Source organism: Mustela nivalis (assembly GCF_964662115.1).
Source record: "Mustela nivalis genome assembly, chromosome: 3".
Classification (NCBI taxonomy): Eukaryota; Metazoa; Chordata; class Mammalia; order Carnivora; family Mustelidae; genus Mustela; species Mustela nivalis.
The window spans coordinates 140,608,756-140,629,196 of NC_139022.1; the positions used below are offsets into that span (position 1 = coordinate 140,608,756).

The window sequence follows — 20,441 nt, forward strand, 5'->3', positions numbered from 1 at the left end:
TCACCCAGCAGCCAGCGCGGGCCAGGGGCAACCCTCAGGCAGGGGAGGCGCCCGCGGCCAGCCCAGGGGGGCAAGGTCCCGGCAGCCGCCTCCGCGCCCACTCCGGCGTGCGCCCCGCAGCCGTCGCGGTCGCCGCTCCCAGGGCGGGGGGCGGGGTGGGGACCGCCGGGGCTGGGGGCGTGGAACCCGCGCAGCCCTGCCCCGCTGGCCGGGGAGAAGGACGATGCGCAGCGCGCCCAGGTGAGCGGGGGCCCGGGGTCGGCACCTCGGGGTCCAGCCACCGCCGCCGCCACAGCCCCGCGCCCGCGCCGCGCGCCCGCCGGCCTCCCGGCGCGGGGGCTGGAGCCGGCACCCGAGGGGGCGGCGGGGAGGGCGCAGGCAGCGGCTGGGAGCGCGGCGGCGGCAGAAGCTCGGCTCGGCGGCTGGGGGTGGCCGCTGCACCGTGCCGGGCTCCTGGCTCCCTCGCCTCGGGCGGCGGGTAGGTGCGGCAGCGGCGGGCGCGCAGGGCCGGGGCCCTGGGAGCCCACGTGTGCGGGCGGGGGCGCGGCGGGGGCTGGTGGGAGCCGGCGGGAGCCGGGAGACCGCGCCCGGCCAGAGGGGTGGGCGCTGTGGCGGCTCCCGGGTGCGGAGCGTGGCGGGTGGTGTGGTGCAGGTCCCGTCTCCGGCGTGGGACCGCCGCGGGCTCGGAGCCCGTGCCCTGCGCTTGTGTGTGTGAGTACTTGTGAAACTGCCCGTTTGTGCACTGACTGTGTGTGTGTGTGTGTGTGTGTGAGAGAGAGAGAGAGAGAGAGAGAGGCGCGTAACGTAGCGCATCCATAACCGTGTATGTAACTGGATACGTGTGTGTGGACTGGAAGCGTGGTCCTGGGTGTGTGGCCGAGAGGGTGTAACTCCCTCTCACTGCGTGTGTCTGTATGTGACAAGGCAGGGAGGTTCTCGGTGCATACCTGGCTGCGCGTGTGAGTGACCGCGAGTGTGTGGGCTCGCTGTGCGGCATGAAGCGTTCACGGTCACTGCCAGGACTAGCTTCCTGCGGTTGTCTTTCACAGAATCCCAATCCCGGTTTCAGGAGCATTTCCCCTCAGCGGGCTCCCCAGCGGCGTGTGGCACTGTGCTGTTAGCTGCCTTTGGAAGAAGTGGCTGTGGAGCCCAAGAGGGGATGGCCCGCAGAGGTGGACAGGTCATGGCCACCAGCTTTTCTTCCTATAGTGCAAGGTTAAAGAGAAAATGTGGGCTTGATTTCCCATTTGGTGCATTAAACTGAACCAGAAAATAGTTCCTAGGTGGGCTTTGATGGAAGGACACTGAGGCAGGCTTGTCCTTCTTGCCCTTCTAGTCTAGATTCTGCGGAGACGGGCTCCCTGGGTGGGCTCCTCCACCCCAACCCCCCAGTGTCCGCCCTGGTCCTCCGGTGGAACTTCGGGCTCCATGGTGAGGGAGGAGGAGCTGCTGTGTGCTGCTGGTGAGCACAGGTGGTAAAGGGAAAGGACACCGTGACGGATGCCGTGCCCTAGAAAGAAGGAAAAAGTCAGGACAGGGGATGAGACTCATTCGGTTCTGAGAAGCAGCTTTCACCCAGGAATGGATGAGGTGGAGAAAATTATTAAAAAGTAAAGAGAGTGCTCAGCATTCTCAAGTCGTTTTTTAAAATCTATTTTTTAAATCTATTTTTCCCATCCACCCTTACCCTAAACTTTCTTGTGTCTGCATCACTCCCCACGCTCGCCCTGAGAAATGCCGCGAGCACCATCAATATGGCGCCTTTGAGCAGGTCTCCCTTTCTGCCCCAGAACTGGTGCACTTCTGAGCTCAGGGGAGCTTGGGGGTGTGTTGACTTCAGCGCCTGTTGAGCACGTGGAGGGCCCAGAGGAAAGTGGTGCTCTTGGTTCCTCTGATTTATCTGGATTTTATTCCTTATAACTGGTCCTTATAGGGGTCACAGTGCCCTCACCACCAACAAGTGGATTGTATTTCCTTCCACTGGACTCCTCTTGGGCCCCCTGACCCTGTTCATCCCCTATCCCCATCCCCAAGTTCTCTGATGGAAGGAGAGCACTGGAAACCCAGCAGAAGGGACCTGCTCCCCACCTCCTGACCCTCCCCCACCCTCTGTTATCGAACCACCAGCTGTGCTCCAAGTCACTTTGGCTGGGAACTGAAGTCACCTCATTGTATCTCCCCTTCATCATTGGAGGCCAGAGCTGCGGGATCCGTGGGCGGGGCTTAGCCGTTTTCCCTCAGTACTTCTTCAGTCTAATTTTGTTTGCTTTTTTTATTCCCACTGACACCCCCTTATCAGATGAACCCTACATTCAGGGATTTCCAGAGGTAGGAACAGCTGAAGACTGTGATCACTGAAAAAATGCCAAGCACATGCACAGAGGAGACCCTTGATACTATCGCTATCTGACTAATAGGTTAAGTAAGTTCTTTGGAAGGATCTGGACGTTCTGAAGCTGGTAGCTTCCTGTGACCTAGATGGAGTCTCTGGGCCTTTCTAAATTTTAGTTTCTTTATCTGTGAAATGTGATAGAAGATTTCAAGTGGAATCTCATTCCTAGATCACTTCCTAAGGTTTCTTCCAGCTTTACAAGTCTCTGATTGTGATTGGTGTTCCTTCAGTGAGAAACATGTCCCTTGGTGACTTAATGGTTGTCTTTCAATACCTAACCATCTTTTTTTAAAGTTCCGTGTGTCCTTAGGGAAAGGATCCAGGCAAAAGGGTGAAGGGTGGAAACACTATTGACTTAAATTTGTGGTTAAGGGTCAACTGCCCACATTAAGCCTTTGGCTTAAAGGCGTCTTAGAGGTCATCTATTCTCATGTCCCATCAAGTGCCAGAATCTTCCATGCCATCACCTTTTTGAAAATTGAAGAAGTGTGTTAAGTCTTATTAAGAAAACTTCACATAATGTTGTAATTCAGGGTTTCTCAGATCTTTGTGCTATTGACATCTTGGATTAGATAATTTTTTGTTGTTGTTGTGAGGGACTGTGCTGTGCATCACCAGCTGGTTAGCAGCGTCTCTGGTGCCCATTAAATGACTATAGCAACCACCCGTTGTGACGACAAAAATGTGCCCGGGGGGAACAAAATCTTTTCCTACCCCCAGTCCCAGTTGAGAACCACCGCTGTAATTCAAACACAATTCTTGCAGCCTTGTATCCAAATACCTTCTGACAAAGTAATTTAATAAGTTATTGAAGTGGTGTGTTGCTAGTTGCTATTCTACCCACTCCCAGCTTTATGACCCTCACACATTTACCTTTATCCTGTCTGGTTTCTCACTGCCTTGTTGCTATGCCTGGAAATGCTCAAGATGTTGCTCAAGGCTAAGAAGCATTTTGGAGACATTATCATAATAATCCTAATAGCTCACATTAATCCAGCCCTTATTTTGTGCCAGGCACAGTTCTAAATGCTTTACGTCGATGATCTCATTTAATCTTCATTAAGAGTCCCGTGAGAGAGATACTTTTATTACCCCCCCCCCCCGGCCCCTTGGCAGAGATGAGGTAACTCAGACTTCGAGAGGTGGGGTAAGGTGTTCTGAGTCCTCTGAGCTGTGAAGCAGGTGAGCTGGGTCTGACTCTGGAGTCTCTTCTGAGCCCCCACACTAAACTCTCTTCTATGAATGGGATCTTGACATTACAGGGTGGAAATGAATTGAAACAGCTCCTAGTTTGGTTTGTAGAACCGAGTCTGCTTCTAAGAAAGCTAGAAACTGAAGTTGGCAGTTGCGTTCACTTGAAATAATGTAATTTCTCCCTTTTTCTTCTCCTCGCTCTTTGTCGTTCATGTTATTCAGAAAAAGCTACAAAGTTTAAGCAGGGGAAGAGAGGTGGTAGCGGGGCTGGGTACACTGGGAGCTGAGGGGGCTCTGGGGAAAGGAAAGATGGAGAAAAAGGAGCAAACAATGGATGAGGCATTTCATTTTCCAGTAGGTTCTCACCGTCATGGAAACTTTAGCTATCTCTTTAGTCCCCACAGCTGAAGTTGCCATATTTCTATCAACTCCCTCCTTCTGTCTTCTTAGCCTGTTCTCTTGTTCTTCCGTGCTGCATAATATTTTCTTGCTACTGAGGCAGTAGGTGAACACATTGGGACAGAAGAACATAAAATGCAGTGTAAATGGCCACCAAGCAGGCTCATTGCTAGGGTGAGAATGACGACCTTACCCAATACTGTTAAGCTTGACAATCCAAGGCTGACTGAGAAGGCTGGCTCGTGCTTCTAAGCCCCTGTATCAACAAAGCCACAGGGTGGGTAGCTGCCAGCAAATAAAGCGTAGAGCTTTGGTTTTGCAAGCTTTGCAGATTGGTTAAGACAGCGGTTCTCAAACTTTGGTGAGCTCCAGAATCATCTGTAGGATGGGCTGAAACACAGATGGCTGGTTCCCATCTCTAGAAGTTCTGATCCAGTGCTTCTAGTTTGGGGTCTGAGAATTTGTATTTCTGGCTACGATCTCAGGTGATACTGATGCTACTGGTCCGTGACCCACAGCATGAGGACCACAGGGTAAGGGCTGAGAGAACGAATAGCGCTCACAACCCATCCACCTGAAATGTTTTAATAATAAAAGCCTTTGCCTTTTCTGAGCTATGGCACTTCTAGGTTAGGTTAATTTTTTTTTTAAGATTTTATTTATTTATTTGACAGAGATCACAAGTAGACAGAGAGGCAGGCAGAGAGGGGGGAGCAGGTTCCCTGCTGAGCAGGGAGCCCAATGTGGGACTCGATCCCAGGACCCTGGGATCATGACCTGAACCGAAGGCAGAGGCTTTAACCCACTGAACCACCCAGGCACCCCTAGGTTAGGTTAATTCTCATCTTAGATCTTTTCGTACTCCCTACTTCTTACACAGCCCCATGGCTACTTCTGTTGGAATGATAAAATCCCTCATTACTCACAGGATAATCCAAATGAAAGTATCTGCTGCCAGGTACTTTCTGGACCAGTCCCTCTTAGATTAAGAAAGGTTTTTTATCTGTTGATCCAGTTTTGGTTTCCTTGTAATTGCTTCGCATTTTTTTTTTTCTGTGTTCAGACCAACGTTAGCCCAACCAAGAAGCCCAACAGAAACTCAAGTCAGAACATTTACATGTGACCGACGACATTTTAAAAAAAATCTTGATCAGTTTTTCTTTTCAAACCAGATTTCAAGCTCCATCAACCCATTCCTTCTTCTCGACACAGCTTTTGCCTCTTCTTGCACAACCACACATCCCCACCTGAACAAGGTGGCTCCAATTAGCGGGTCAGAAAGATCTAGTGGTTGTGAAGCTCAGAAACTCATTATTTAAATAATGTTCATCGAATGTTTGCCAGGTGCCATGGCATTGTGTACACCTGGCCGTCTTGGATTTGTATACTAAAACCCTGAGAGAAGGTAGGTCTTTCTCATTTACAGACAGAGAAACCAAGGCCTGGAAACTTGAAGAAAACTCTTATATTAGTTAGGATAATTGTATTATGAAATATGTATATTAGTGGACCCATAATAAGAGGCAATATTGGCTTGCTTTGGCAAAACTTGGGAATTATTGGAAGGATAAAGAGGCTTTTCTCATATATTCAAGGAACTAGACCCAAGGAAGTATGAGAACCAAGACATTAACAGAGAACTAAGCTCCGGGAGCTCACGGCCCTTTCTCCATGGCTCTGCAAGGGATGGGACCCACTCCCAAGGGTGCATCTCTCAGTTCTAACTCTCAGCAGTGAGAATCGGACTGGCCCAGTCATTTATGGGCAAGTAGACTCAGCAGAAGCATCGTTGCCACAGGGCTCCCTGCTGGAGTGGTAGATATTCCCGGTATAAGTGGTTTGGTGGACACTGAGATGAAGGTCTCCTGCGTCACACAACTAGTGACAGAGACAAAATTTGATCTTAGGTTTGACTTTATAGCCAATGCTTTTCTCCTACCAAAGGGATGCTTGATAGAGAAACACATTAATTTGGGAGGTAATAAAGATGACCTGTTTTTATTTTCAAGGTCCCCCCATGTGCGGCACGGGGCCCTGCTGCTTCCATTTGTGCATACCTTTTGGTTTCTGAGACTTCTGTGGCTGCATCCTGGCTCCTCTCTGTCCCTCTGATTTCTCTGCCATGTGGCCCGGCTTCTCCTTCTGCTCATGCGTGTCAGGCTCTGGCTCACCTAGCATCGCTCCGACTCACAGATCGTTGAAGCTGAGGGGATCCGTCATCTTGTCTTGTCTTTTATCTGTACTGTAAATAATACTGATAATATAGGCCAAGCAATTATGGTGAACACCACCGAAAGCTCTGGATCTCATCCAACTCTTCTAACAAACTTGTCTTTTTTTATTTCCCAACATTTTATCACAAAAAACCCCAAACACTGAAGAGAAAAGTTGAAAGAATTTTATGGCAAACTCTCACATACTCACCACAGAGTTTCCGTAGTTAACATTTTGCTAACTTCCTTTGTCACATTTCTGTCTGTCCACCCTTCTATCCATTTGTCAGTCCATTATTTGGATGTTTCAAAATAAGTTTCTTATTCTCATTTTTATAATCGGGAAACTGAGGCCAAAACCATTGACATGACTTGTCCAAGGTCACCACCTTTTGTGGAGGGATGAGCTGAGATTTAGCCCTGGCAGTCTGGCTCCCAACTCCTTCTCGAGCATCAGGCCACATTATGTCTCCTGGAAGGGGGGAGGGAAAGACTCACTCAAGGTCAGTTAGTGGCAAGCAATGACCAGCACCCAGGTCACCTAATTCTCAGGCTCCTGAAATTTCCATTACATTGACCCGTGATAGATAGTTTGCTCCACAAGTAAAGATGATGGTCTCCTTGCTCTGCAAAGAGCTGCAGAGTTGGTATTTTACAGACTAACCCGGACCTCTGGAAAACCTAATTTCTGACATGGAAGATTTTACAAAACTAATACACTGTCAACAACTTAGGATAGTTTATGGCACCGACAGGCTGGGGAATGACCATTTTAGGTCGCTTTTCACATTGTCCAGAGGACTTTTGTGTGTGTCCTCTTATCTCAAGTTTTTGAGTAAGATCTGTAAGACAGGGGCGCTGGGTGACTTCACCATCTTGAACAGCTGGAAACCTGGGGACTGTAGAAACAAAACGAGGAACTCAGAGTCACGTGGTACTAAGAACAAAGTGGGGGCTTGGTGAAAATAGTCTCTTTCAAAAACACTCTTAAGTTTTGAGGAGCTACATAAATACCTAGTTGATAAAATTGAGCTCAAAAAGTTGAGATGCGGGGCTACTGAAATCCTTTATGGGATAGCCTAGTGATTTAAGTTCTGTGTTCTAAAGCCACTGCCTGGTGTGGCCTTGGACAATGGCTCCTTTCTATGCCCTCTTTCTTCATCTGTGAAATGGGTATAATTGCAGCACTCCTTCAGGTGTAGCATGGAGATACAATGAAGTAACATGGGTGAAGAGATTGGTACTTAGTATGTGCTCAACAAATATCAGTTATAGAAATCTGCTATTGTTCCTGTCCTGCTAGCTCAGCAGGATTCTTCTCTTCTTCCTTAAATGGGCCCCTCTAAAATCAATGGGTCAAAAAGATAAATCTTTATCCCAAGGGGTTTATTTAGGAACTCTTGGAGGGAGAGTGTGCTCAGCAGCTTTTTGCAAGGGGACTTCTTATTAGTCCAGTAAAGATGCAGATTCTGCTCAAGAATTTCCATGCAAGCTGTAAATAGCCCATGTCCTTTGAGATTGCACTAGGATACTTAATTGGATATGATAATCAGCACATGATATCTGAAGTGGAGAGTTCTGTATAAACTGTTTTCTAACCCAGGAGGTTCAGAAGGAATAGAAAAGAGTAGGACAGAGGTAAACAGATTGGCAGAGACCTTTCTCTTGGCATGCATAGCAAGTACTGTAATCCAGGTCTTTCTGCCAAGAAGACATTTAAATAGATAAGAAAAGCTCTTAAAAGGGATTTCAGAGAGATGTGCTTACCTGAGCGGATTGCACTCTGTCTTTGCAGAGCTTCCCAAAGAGCTCTCCATGAACGATCTGCACCAGAATCGCTGGGACGTTTGTTAAAATGCAGATGCATGGGCCCACTGACTAGAGATGCTTTGAAGGAGGCACCAAGATCTGCAGTTTTGCAAGTGACTCTAGGTATTCTAATGTTAGAGACCCACTGTTGTCAGCAACCTAATTCTGCAAAGTTCAAAACACGAATTTTCAGGACTTTATTTAGATGGACTGCAGATTTTATCCTGACCTCCTCTCAGTTCCAGGCCCCTGGGATGGGTGAGTATCAGACACTCCAGGCATTCTGAAACTCAGCTTTCAGGGGTCTAGCCTGTAGAGAAGAGGGATAATTTCTGTAACTGCATCCCAAAGTAGAGGAGATGAGACCCCAGGTGTATAGCTGCCTTCACAGAGAAGGAAACATCCAGCCTCCAAAGACTGGGGCACTGCCAAGCTGGAGATGACTTGTCCCAAGAGCTGGCTAAAAACTATATTGTGGACTCACTGGGCACTTGCTTCGTAAGTGTTCATTTTCATTTATTTTTTTGCAACAAGCTTATGAGGTTGGTATTATGCTTATCCCTATTATACAAATGGAGACTCAGAGGCTAAGAGAAGTAAGTGATTCATCCAGCGGCGTATACCTGGTAATCAATGGACACCAAGGCCATACTTTGAACCGGATGGCCAACTATCTGACTGGCTGCCTGTTTTTGTATGGCCTGGGAGCTGAGAAGGGTTTTCACGTTTTTTTTTTTTTTTAATTGTTGGGAAAAAAAACAAACAAAAGAAGAATACTATTTCGTGACAAGGGGAAATAATATGAAATTCAAATTTTGTGCCCGTAAATACTTTTTCCTGGAAAACAGCCATGTATGTATCATCCATCCATCCATCCATCCATCCATCATGTATGTATTGTCTGTGGCGGTTTTTGTGCTACAACAGCAGAGTTAGGGAGTTGCGATAATGACCTTGTGCTCCAGATAGCCTAAGATATTTGCTAAATGGCCCTCTACAGAGGAAAAAAAAAAGAGAGAGAGAAAGAAAAGAAAAAGGAATGCCAACCTCTGCTTTAAGCCACGATGCCAGTGTCTGCCAAGCTTCGATCATCTGAATACTACCTTTGTGATTCTCACCACCTTCTCATGCCATCTGTAGTATTATCTGCCTAACACGTTTCTTTAGATCAATTAGTTTTCTTTAAATAAATTTATTTTACAAAGAAACAAAAATGCAAGTGGAAACCAGTGCCAAAGGCAAGCAATAGAAGGTAGCTGTAAAAGCAAATGCAGCACATACAAAACAATATACCGGATTTCAGATGGATGGTTGGAAGATGGATGGATGGTTTCTCTCATTTTACTGCAGACCTCCTCACCCTTTCTGTGTTCACTGTCCTGACTTCCAATGATGAACCTGCACCGTCTTTGGAGGGCTACCCTTGGTCTTCTACAATTGACTGTGCTAACAAGTGCAGTGAGCTGGAGGTACCTGGGAAACCATGTTTCCCCTGTGTAGGGCCCTTAACCGATGATGGTTGTGGGAGTATTAATAACCCAGCGACCTCCCCACTTGTCCAGGACAATTCTGAGGGACATTTATACCATTTCCCAGAGCTTTTGTGTGAGATTAAGCTTCAGTGGCTTAAACACATTTCTCCTTGGCTGCCTTCTCCCCCGCCTCCCCTCTCCATCCCCCCCGCCGTATCATTACTCCCCTGTCAGTCTACTCGCACCTGCCAAATGAACAATGTGCATTTATTTGATTCTTACCTCAAGATCTGCTTCTTGGAGGACCTCAGTGAGAGAAAGATTGTGAGCTCAGGACCTGTTTTTTTCTTATTATAAAATAGAGATTACCAAATGTCAGGAAGGTTTCGAAGATGAACTAACACTTATTTGAATTCTTTTCTTCAATGTAAATAACAGTGATTAAAATAGAAAATGAAAGGAGAACACATTTTTAACCATATGATCCAACAGTACTTAATGCTCTATCCACCTACTGCTTAATATCATATGCTTTTCTCCAGTGGCAAGTGAAACACACTTGGGGACTTGATGTTTTACCTTAAAGAGTGGTCCCCAGACCAGCAGCATCAGCAAATTTTCCACTCTAAACCTACTGAATCAGAAAGCTGGAAGTGGGGCCCCACGATTGTGTTTTAATAAGCCTGCAGGTGATTCTTAGGCATGCTTAAACTTGAGAACCTCTGCTCTCCAGTAAACAGCTTCTTATTTCGTTCCACTTTCATTGCATTCCTGGATTTCATCAGAATTCAGAATCATCTCAGACTTGCTTCCTCCCCTCAACCGTGACTGACCGATGGTTTTCTGGCTTCTGTGTGAGCCTCCCACCGAGGTAGACCTCGTTGCTTGCCAAGACACACAGGTCGATAACTGGACAGCTCTGATGTTGGATGACCTACTTCAGAGAGAGTCTCAAACTTCTCTTGAGATTCTGTATCTCCTTTGGAGACACAAAGACAAGATTATTTCCTTCCCTAATTATCAAGTAAGACTTTCATATCATGTTACTCATTTGACAAGCACTAATCACGTACTGTATGTCTCTTCTCCTAGAACCTGTGGCCAAATTAGGGGTGAGACATTCATCAGGTGATTGGAAATCCTCTATATAACAAGTATTTAGAGGAAATCTCTGCCTTGAAAAAAATCTGATTCCTAGAAATACTCTAGATGGACTCTGTTCAGTGTTACATGAAAAGGAAGTCTGTGTTTTTTCTCCACTTTTCCTCTGCTCCGTTCTTTTTACCAAAAGGTAGATTAAGTATGCTTCTTAAATATTCTTTCATTGTTCAGGGCTGTTTGCAATATCAGTTTTCTGAAGAACGGGCAAAAATTTTCAGGTGAGAAATGTGTATTTGTCCAGAAAGAATATTTTCTTAGTCAATTCCAAAAAAATGTTAAAAGACATTTTGCATCCCAGTTGTACATATCTTCATGGTCCCTTCAGTATAACTGAATTGGCATCTGTATGGGTTTTCAGTTATGGGAACGAAACAGCTAGAAGCTTTTTCTTTAGGACTAAATCTTTGCAGGTGACTTAGTATCAGTGGCATTTTTTTTTAAAAGATTTTATTCATTTACTTGACAGAGAGAGATCACAAGTAGGCAGAGAGGCAGGCAGAGAGAGAGAGAGGAGGAAGCAGGCTCCCTGCTGAGCAGAGAGCCCGATGCGGGACTCGATCCCAGGACCCCAAGATCATGACCCGAGCCGAAGGCAGCGGTTTAACCCACTGAGCCACCCAGGTACCTCGTATCAGTGGCATTTTGACTGCCATCCTAAGAAAGACACTTGCTAATATAGGTCCCAACTCCAGTAATACAGGCTTTTTTTTTTAATGGCTTACACACCACCATTTAGATGTCTAGATAACAAATAATACAATTTTTTCAGTACTAATTTATGAAGAGAAACTCTTTTAAAGAATATGTATCAACTGAGGTTTAAAAAAGTGCTAAAGTGGGACATCTGGGTGACTCAGTGGGTTAAAGCCTCTGCCTTTGGCTCAGGTCATGATCCCAGGGTCCTAGGATCAAGCCCCACATCATCGGGCTTTCTGCTCGGCAGGGAGCCTGCTTCCTCCTCTCTCTGCTTGCCTCTCTGCCTATTTGTGATGTCTGTCTGTCAAATAAATAAATAAAATCTTAAAAAGGAAAAAGTGCTAAAACAGCATTCTACAAATATCTAATGTTTGCTAAAACAAAGTCCCTATAAATAATTAAGAAGAATTTTTTTTTCTTCTATGTAGTGAGAATTTGCACAGTTGCAATTTTTTGGATGGTCCAATAATTTTTTTTTTTCACAGTAGTAGTTACTAGGCTATCATGGTCACCATGGGGTATAGAAGGCTGTGGGAATGTTTGTGTGTTTGATCGTGGTGATTTGTCTTGGTACAAATGGCCACTAGTGGGTTTGGGCTTGAAGTTGTGCGCTTTGACAGCTTACTCTGATCAAATACCTGGACTTATTTGATTATAGTTTGCATTGTTCTTCTTTTTGTCCCACCTGCTCAGAGATGTCTAGTCTCATGCCCAGTAGATGAAGCCTATTTGAAACAGTTTATGTGAATTGAGCATGTATCTTTTTTGGGGGGGGGGGGGATGATTCAAACTCTTGGCCTTTTTCTGGGGATGTGAGAGACAGAACTGATAAGATTCCTTCCTATAATGTTATTGGAAGAAACCCTATCAGTCACCAAAATTCTAGTTCTCATTTAGACATCCTTAAACACATGTTGCTTGAATGCCTCCAATGACAAGAGACTCACCTTTCCAAAATTTCCTTTAAGCTTCTGAGAAGCTCTAATTACCTGAAATTTCTTCTTTTCTTCACCTTCCCAGGACCCGTTGACCCAGTCCATTCTACACTTGGGGGAATTGAGCCCCAGATTGATGACCTTCTTAAGAATAGGAACAGTGTTTTAGTAGCCATGTTGGGCTGAGATCCCAGGCCCAGTGATTCCTGGTCCAATGCCTGCTCCTTCCCGCATGTCAAGCTCCCACCCTCAATTTGGCTATTAAGATAAATAATGTTTTACTTATTGCTGACACTTGTCCAAAATAAAGGTATTGGAATATGCCCTTTGATGTAGAAATTTAACCCGTATAAGCATACCCTATGAAGAAACGTGGTCAATCCCTGCACTGCTATGCATGAATATCTGCCCATGCAGTCAGAACCAGAGGAAAACAAAACCAAAGTGCAGGAGAGCAAGCTGAGGTTAGGACATAGCTTCAGGTTGACAGGTGTTGGCACTGTTCCAAACGACGTCTCATTTCACTCCAGCAGGTGGAGACTGTTTACAGGTGAGACCTATGCTCACACTTCTCATAATAGAGATGCAACTACACACCTTCTGTTAACCATTAACAACTGTTCCACAGCAATCTTTCAGGATATTCCAAGTAAAAGAACAAGGGGTAAAGATGGGGTGTACTTACCTTTTGGGTTTGCCCTTTAGGTATTTAAAATTTGTAAGCCAGAAAACCAAGGGTTGGAATCAGCATTGGGTGGCATAAGTATGATGACCTGCTCCTCCTCTTTTTTTTTTTTTTTAAATTTTACTTATTTGACAGAGAGATCACAAGTAGGCAGAGAGGCAGGCAGAGACAGAGGGGGAAGCAGGTTCCCTGTCAGCAGAGAGCCCAATGCAGGTCTTGATCCCAGGATCCTGAGACCATGACCCAAGCTGAAGGCAGAGGCTTTAACCCACTGAGCCACCCAAGTGCTCCTCCTCCCCCTTTTTAAGGGAAAGATCAATCACAATGTACCCAACAAGGAAAAGAAACTCCAAAGAATCTGATAGAGTTGGATGTTGCTGTGGCTTTACTTTTGTGATGGATAAAGCATTTTGAATAATTCTGGTTGCTTGAGCTTGTCCTAGCCCTGAGAGAATACTGAGAACTCCCTTTGGACTTCACATGGTAGAAAGTTCTCTTTGACTCTCTTTTCCATGCCTTTCCCAAGACTTGCTGTGTTCCTTGTCTGGTTATGAGAATCTAGGACTGTTACCCTGAAGGAGACCAACATGGGGATCTCCCTCCTTGTCCCTTAGATAAGGATACAGCATGACTGTGATTAAAACATACATGTGGTCTAATTGAATTTCAGATTGGCAGAACTTTTAGAAGTGACATAGCTTATACCCAGACATAATAGATGTTCTCAGTTGATTGCATCTTTAATTGCCTAGGTGGTTAAGGAGCCAGAAATGTAAGTATGTGAGATAAAAACACTGGTTCCTTAAACACCCCTCTTGCTGTATGCAATCTTCCTGACAAGAGATGTCCCTGTAATCTCGCATTTAGCTCTGGTGAACATGGCAGAAAATAGTGGACTGTGATGGATTAATCAAATCAGGATAGATACAAATCAGCACCAATTTATCTTCTGTTACTGTTCCTCTTTCTCTCTGACAAAATGCAGGCTGTCTCACTGGCTTGTTAAATGGCAATCATTTTAAATTTGCTCATTGGGTTTCTGATGAGCAAGACATAATAATGTGTATTGCCATGAATATATCAGGTCCCCCCCCCCCCCGTGTTGTAACATTTTCAAATGCAGTTTAAAGGAGATGATCTTCAGCGAGTTCTTAACTGGTTTTCTTAGTTCCAGTTTTTCTTCCTTCTAATCTGTATATAAATACAATATTGATTTTTTTTTTTTTGTCCATTATCCAGGATTCTTTGGTTCCAAGTAATCGCTGGAATCCAACTCAAACTGGCTTAAGAAGGGGGAAAAAAAAGAAGGGAAAACAAAAAGGAGTATGTTGGCTCGTATAATTGGAAAGTTCAGGTGTAAGACTGTCTTAAGACACCATTGTATCTGAAACCTCAAGTTCTCTATGTTCCAACTCTGCTTTCCTTGTGGTTACCTTCATTCTCGACAGGCTTTCCCCACAAAGTGGCATTGGTGTCCCCCAATAGCTTCATCCTGAAAGTCTTAACCGTCTAGCAACACTAGGGAAAACAGAGACTCTTTCTAGCAAAAATCTTAGGGTTAGCTTTCAGTAGTCTAGCCGGTGAGCAAAGGAATTCTGGCCAGGGAGTGAACTGTTCTGATTGGCCAGAGCCAGTCTTGTGCTTATCACTGGACCCAGGGACTGAGGCCAGGGAGGGATGGTTCTCCAAAGGAAATTCAAAGTGCTCTTTTCAGAGAAAGAAGGATTCTTTCTCTTCTAGTAGAAGGAAGTGTGATTTGATGATAAGAACTCTACGAAATAAAACTTGAGTTTCAGAATTCACAGATCTAGATTCTGTTCCCAGTTTGGCCAAGTGCCAGCCGGGTAACTGGCAAGTCAGTTGGCCTCTCTGTCTTCACCTTACAGTAGGGACAAAAGACTTTGAGGCTGGAAGAAGAGGAAAAAGACAGTGTTTGGACCTTGCCAACACTTAGTAAAAGGTAACTAAATAGAGGAGATGGTTTTCTGCTACTTTAAAAAATTACTGTATTGTGCCCTGGATGATCTATAGATTAGCTCCCAGTTGGAAATTCACAAACTCTCAAACCTATTCTTCATTTGCAAAACTAATTAGTTAGATAGATTGACTCGACAAGTATCTATGAAGAGAATGTAACATACCAGGTATTTTTCTAGGTACTAAGGATGTAATAGTGGTCAGGTATCTAACTATGCCCTCTTGAAACTATTCTAGTGAGGAAGACCAGTTACTAATAAAGAAACAATGGAGTATATAATAATGCATATGCTAGTAAGAGAAAATAGAGTGGATAAAGAGGATAGAAACTTCTAGAATATGAGGTCTGAAATTCTACTCAGATGATCAGGGAAGACTTCAATGAGGAAGTGACAGTTGAGCAGTAGTTAGGAGGCAATGAGCGAAAAGGCCGTGAGGTGAAAAATCTTCTTTTATGGCCAAGGAAAGTAGCAAAACCAGGAAACTCAAGGGCACTGAAGGGGTGGGGCACAGCTAAAGTTGAGGTTGGGGAGGAGCTGGGTGGGACCAGATCACTTCAGGTCTGGTTGGCCATGATAAGGAGTTTGGATTTTATTCTAAGGGTGACTAGAAGCCTCTAGAATTTTATGCAGGCAAGACATGATTTGACTTACATGTTGAAAATCCCTTGCCAGCTCCTGTGGGGGCAATGACAGGGGGGCAAGCAGGAGAGCAGTTCGAGAGGGCATGGAGGGATCTGAAGAAAAGAGATGGTGGTGTGGACCAGGGTGCTGATTATGGAGGGAATGAGAAAAACTTAGGTTAAGCAATCATTTTCAAAATAGGATGAATTTGCTGACAGTTTCCTTGTAGGGTGTGAGAAAAAGGGGTTGTTTGTTTAAGTAACTGGGACAGTGGTGGCACCATTCGCCGAAATGGAAAGCACTAGGGAAGGATTCAATTTTTGTGTTGGGAGTGGGAAATGTAGAGTTCAGTTTGAAATGCTTTTTATTTGATTTTTAAAAAAAATTAAAAGTAATCTCTGTATACAATATGGGGCTCAAACTTACAGCCCCTAGATCAAGAGTCCCGTGCCCCACCGACTGAGCCAGCCAGGCATTTCTGAAATGCTTTTTATTTTAAGCCATGGGAATGGATGTGATCACTTCAAGAAAGATCTAAGTAGAGGAAAAAGGAGGATGCGGCCTGTCCCTTCAATAGTTAAGGCTTTGTACTTAAATATTTCAAATCAAAGATTATTTGGATTCAAAACGTGAAAGAGATGGAAGTAGATGGAGCTACTTTGATTGAGGTCAGAGTAGGGGGTTCAGAGTCTTGGAGGCTAAGCCTTCCCCAACACCTGCCCCAGACTCAGAAATGCCCACAGAATTCCTTGTTCATCCACAAGGTTCTAAAGAACAAACACTGGAAAACACAGAGAGATCTACATCCTTTCCAACTCGGGGGGGGGGGGGGTCTGCCATTCTCTTCCTGGCGGCCAGGCGAGTGTGTTTGGTCCACCCTGACCAAAGCATCCAAGGGCCCAGTCTGAGGTTCATGGTTCTGTTGTGTAGATAAACAGATTCATAGTTTCTTCTTAGTAAGATTTGATTAGAAAATCAGCAGATGGAATTATAGAATGTCAGAGCTGGAAGTGAACCCAGAGATCATCTCCTCCAGTCCCTCTGTTTACCAAGAAGTGGATGATGAAACTCAGAAGGGAAAAAGGATTAGTTCAGGGCCACCCCCAAAGAAGCAGCCCAGGACCTGCCCCTATATTCTCTGACTTGCCATGGTGTGGAACAAATGTGACGCAAAACATTTTCTTCTGAAAAATGAAACTGCAGTCAGTTAAAAGGGCCAACTTGATGGAGATTAGTGAGTACCTTCCCAGGAAAGTATGTCAGGTCTTCTCAGAGTCCCTGGTAGAGGGACTTTTGGTAGTTTGAAAGTAAACTTCCCTTTCATTTGGAGTTCTGACCTTGGAGTTCATGAATGGGCTTTGAGAAATAATGTGCCCCTCTGGAAGTGTGTATGTATGTGCATGTCCATCATTGGGGCTGAGTTCTCAAGAGTTTACTGGATTTTCAAATGGGTGTATGATTACCTAGCCTCAAAAAGTTGAAAGAAGAAAAACCAACCCTGAAGATCTTCATGGGAAACAAGATGGCAGACCATTTTAGGCAAGATACCATTTTAATCATGACGAGATAACAACTTATTTTCACTGGCTAGTGTCCTAAAGCAGATTGGGTAAATAAGCTGTGTTTCTGGGAAGAGCAACAAGAAGTAAACTGATTAAGATGGAGTACAGAGAAGTACCTGTGTGTTTTAATCTCTGGGAGATTAATAAAACGCTAAAGAAATTGCAGTACTCAGCTCTGTCATACTTAAGTATGCCAGTAGATTTTTGCTGTAGTATGATTTACTAAATACTTTCTGATAGACTACAAAAGAAGTCTTTTTTTTTTTTTTGAAGGTTTTATTTATTTGAGAAACAGAGCATGAGCCGGGGATGGGGTGGAGTGGTAGATGGCAGAGGGAGAGAGAGAGGGAGAAGCAGGCTCCCCACTGAGCAGGGAACCCAACACAGGCTCAATCCCAGGACCCTGGGATCATGATTTGAGCTGAGGGCACCCCCAGGCACCCCAAAACAAGAGTCTTACTAAATAGAAAGCCATGACTAGCTGGCACATTTTTTCTTTAGTAGGGACTTGTATTAATTCATTGTATTAATTCATTGTCTAACCTTTTTTTTTTTTTTTTTTCCCCTCACATACAGGACCCTGTGGGCACTGAGATCCAACTCACACATGCCTATTTCCTGTAATGGATGAATTTGATGCTAATGTGAGGTATATCATATTTCCATATATACTGTAAATATGCTGCTGTAAATTATGGCCATTCGAACTCTGAAGCCTCTGAAAAATGTATTGTGGTAGCGTTACAAACCCAGCAGATGCAGATTTTCTACAGTGTTTCATATGTAATCATGAGTGCCATGTTGTTTGATTATTAGAGGTTTTTTTTTTTCATTTCTGCTTAAGTCATAAATATAATATGGCTGGAAATATTTCCAGATGCTTTTTACTAAAAGTCTGCATTATGAGAGGCGGTGTAATATGAAAATAGATATTCATCTCTCTAATAGGAAGAAAGAAGATGTGTTTAAATGGGGGTAAAAATAGCTGAAGAGTGTCTCTCTGTACATAGAAACCTCAGGTATACATTCAGATATCTTTTTATAACAGATTCTGGTCTGCCCAGTTCTTATTTCAACCAGGCTATTCGATTATGTGGCTTGATGACTGCATGGTATGCTTACATAGATGGTTTAGGTTGGTTTTCCTGCAGCCCTTGGAGATCAGATCATAGGGCAGCTCCTAAGGAAGATTTTCCCTGAAGGTTTGCTGCATTTTATTTGGCACAATCAAATAGGGTGAAGAAAATAGTTTTCAACAAGGCTTGAATGTTATGAATTGGCATTTGGGGCTGAGCATTAGTCGTCTGTTTCAATAGCTGGAAAACATTCTGGAAAAAAAAATATGTTCCTGGTGCAATCATGGGAGCGGTGCTTCTTTCACCTGAGAACTAGAGGAAAACACATTTCAGGTATAGATCAAGGGCACAGCGCTTCCGTGTTTGACGCAGTACAATGCCGTGATGAAAGAGAGCTGTCAAATGTCTTGACAGAGAGTCTAGTGTAATGCGATTCGATCCGCAGAGACATACTGTCACCCCAAACCCGGGAATTCCTTAAGGGCAGGAATGCCTAATTCCCAGCACACGGTGGGTATTTGATAAAGAATTGCTGATCACCCAGTCTTTGTTGATATATTACAGATATTTCCAGTGGGTTGGATATACATATATTGGTGTGGATACGTATACCCAACCCCAATTGGGTTGGAGATACATATATTTCCAGGTGGATTCTAGTGTACCTAGCTATGCACAGAGGCCCTGTACGTTTAGCCATAGAACATTTCGTACTTAAAATAGAAGCATCCTAGACTTTGTTACTCACCCAACGCTCTGACTTGGTGCAAAGTCTAAGAACTTTGACACCGATTTCGAGGCCGGTGCCATGTATTTAATTTTCCTCCGAAAGTTTGTGAGCTTCTTTGTGCAGGGAAAGCAGAGTGGAATTTGGAGAATCTCAATTTTTTTTTGTTATTGTTGTTGATTTCTGTTAAAAGGCCAAAGGGGGCCGTGTTAATGATGAGAAGTTATGCCATTGTTTTAAGTTTCAAACACTGTGTCGTCAAACTGCATCAGCTGTTAAAGTGAACTTCTTTTTGGATAATTCAGATTTTATGATCCCTAACTTTCCCAGCTTTTCAACAGCTACTTATAGTAGCATTGAATTGTAATAGCAGAATACAGTTCAATTAAATGAACGTTAGCCACTCTCCTGGGTGTTACGGAACAATATTGCGGGGTACAAGATGATATTGCTCCCCAGAATCCTCTCTCCGGACCATCCTCTCTGTCAGATTTCCAACCTGCTCCCATCAACATATGTTCGTTCTCGTTCACTCCCCCTCTCTACCCACATTATCAGTAACATGCAAATGTACACACTGTCCACTCATATCCTACCACTCACTACCCAGTCCAGCCTCTGGGTGTTCATAATAAAGGTGATATTTTAGGCTCACGTTTACCAAACTGTGACACATAGCTCACTCATAATACATAATGATTTTAGGTGGTATATGAATCTTTTATTATTTCTACATAAATATTGATTTTTGAAGTAACCATATCATGATGCATAATACTAGTTTGGCACTTAGAGTGGAGAAATACAGTTTTATTTTAAACTACATTCATTTAAAATGTAAAAATAAGTTTATTTTAAAAAAGGAAAGTAGAGGCACCTGGGTGGCTCAGTCGTTGGACGTCTGCCTTCAGCTTAGGTCATGGTACCAGGGTCCCAGGATCAAGCCTCGCATTGGGCTCCCTGTTCAGTGGGAAGCCTGCTTCTTCCACTCCCACACTCCCTGCTTGTGTTTCCTCTATCTCTGTGTCTCTTTCTGTCTAATAAATAAATAAAATCTTTAAAAAGAAAGAAAAAGGAAATTAAGTTTGTATAAGGAAAATATTATGTAATTTTAAAATACACATTAGTAACAGGATGTGAAAAAATTTATAAGTTTGCTGTGTCAGTGGGTAGGTTCTAGAAACCAAGGTTCTAGGAAGAATTAGATAGAATAAATTTTATTACTTCAAGAGCAGGAACCAGAAATTCTTTTTTTTTTTTTTTTTCCCCGGTAAGGAAACACTTTCAGTCTGTGAAGTTCCCACATAAAACGAGAGCCAAAGGGTTAGGGCTCTGGCACAGGAGAGGAATTTTTTGGCTTGCTCTGAAGACGGGAAAATGAGTGAACAGAGGAGGGAGAAGGTTCGAGAAGAAAAGAGATGATGGGGCACTGCTTGGAAAAGCATGCACCATCCAGTGGCAGGTTGCCTGAGAGGGACTCTGAGAGAAGTTAGGTTGGAAATCTTTATTTGTTTGTTTGA

General features: G+C 44.2%; 1 protein-coding gene across 4 annotated transcripts in view; it reads left to right on the forward strand.

The window, feature by feature from the left end:
- The first annotated feature begins 206 nt into the window (after positions 1–206).
- Positions 207–20,441, forward strand: part of HTR4 (5-hydroxytryptamine receptor 4) — a 181,443-nt gene continuing 161,208 nt past the window's right edge. For 3 of the 4 annotated variants that reach the window (XM_082724327.1, XM_082724328.1, XM_082724326.1), the window contains exons 1-2: positions 410–478; positions 17,695–17,767. In XM_082724327.1, the coding sequence (XP_082580453.1) occupies positions 17,742–17,767 (26 nt within the window). In that variant the 5' untranslated portion in view covers positions 410–478; positions 17,695–17,741. Of the gene's footprint in view, positions 241–409; positions 479–17,694; positions 17,768–20,441 lie in introns of those variants that run through there. The other variant, XM_082724325.1, reaches the window with a different exon arrangement.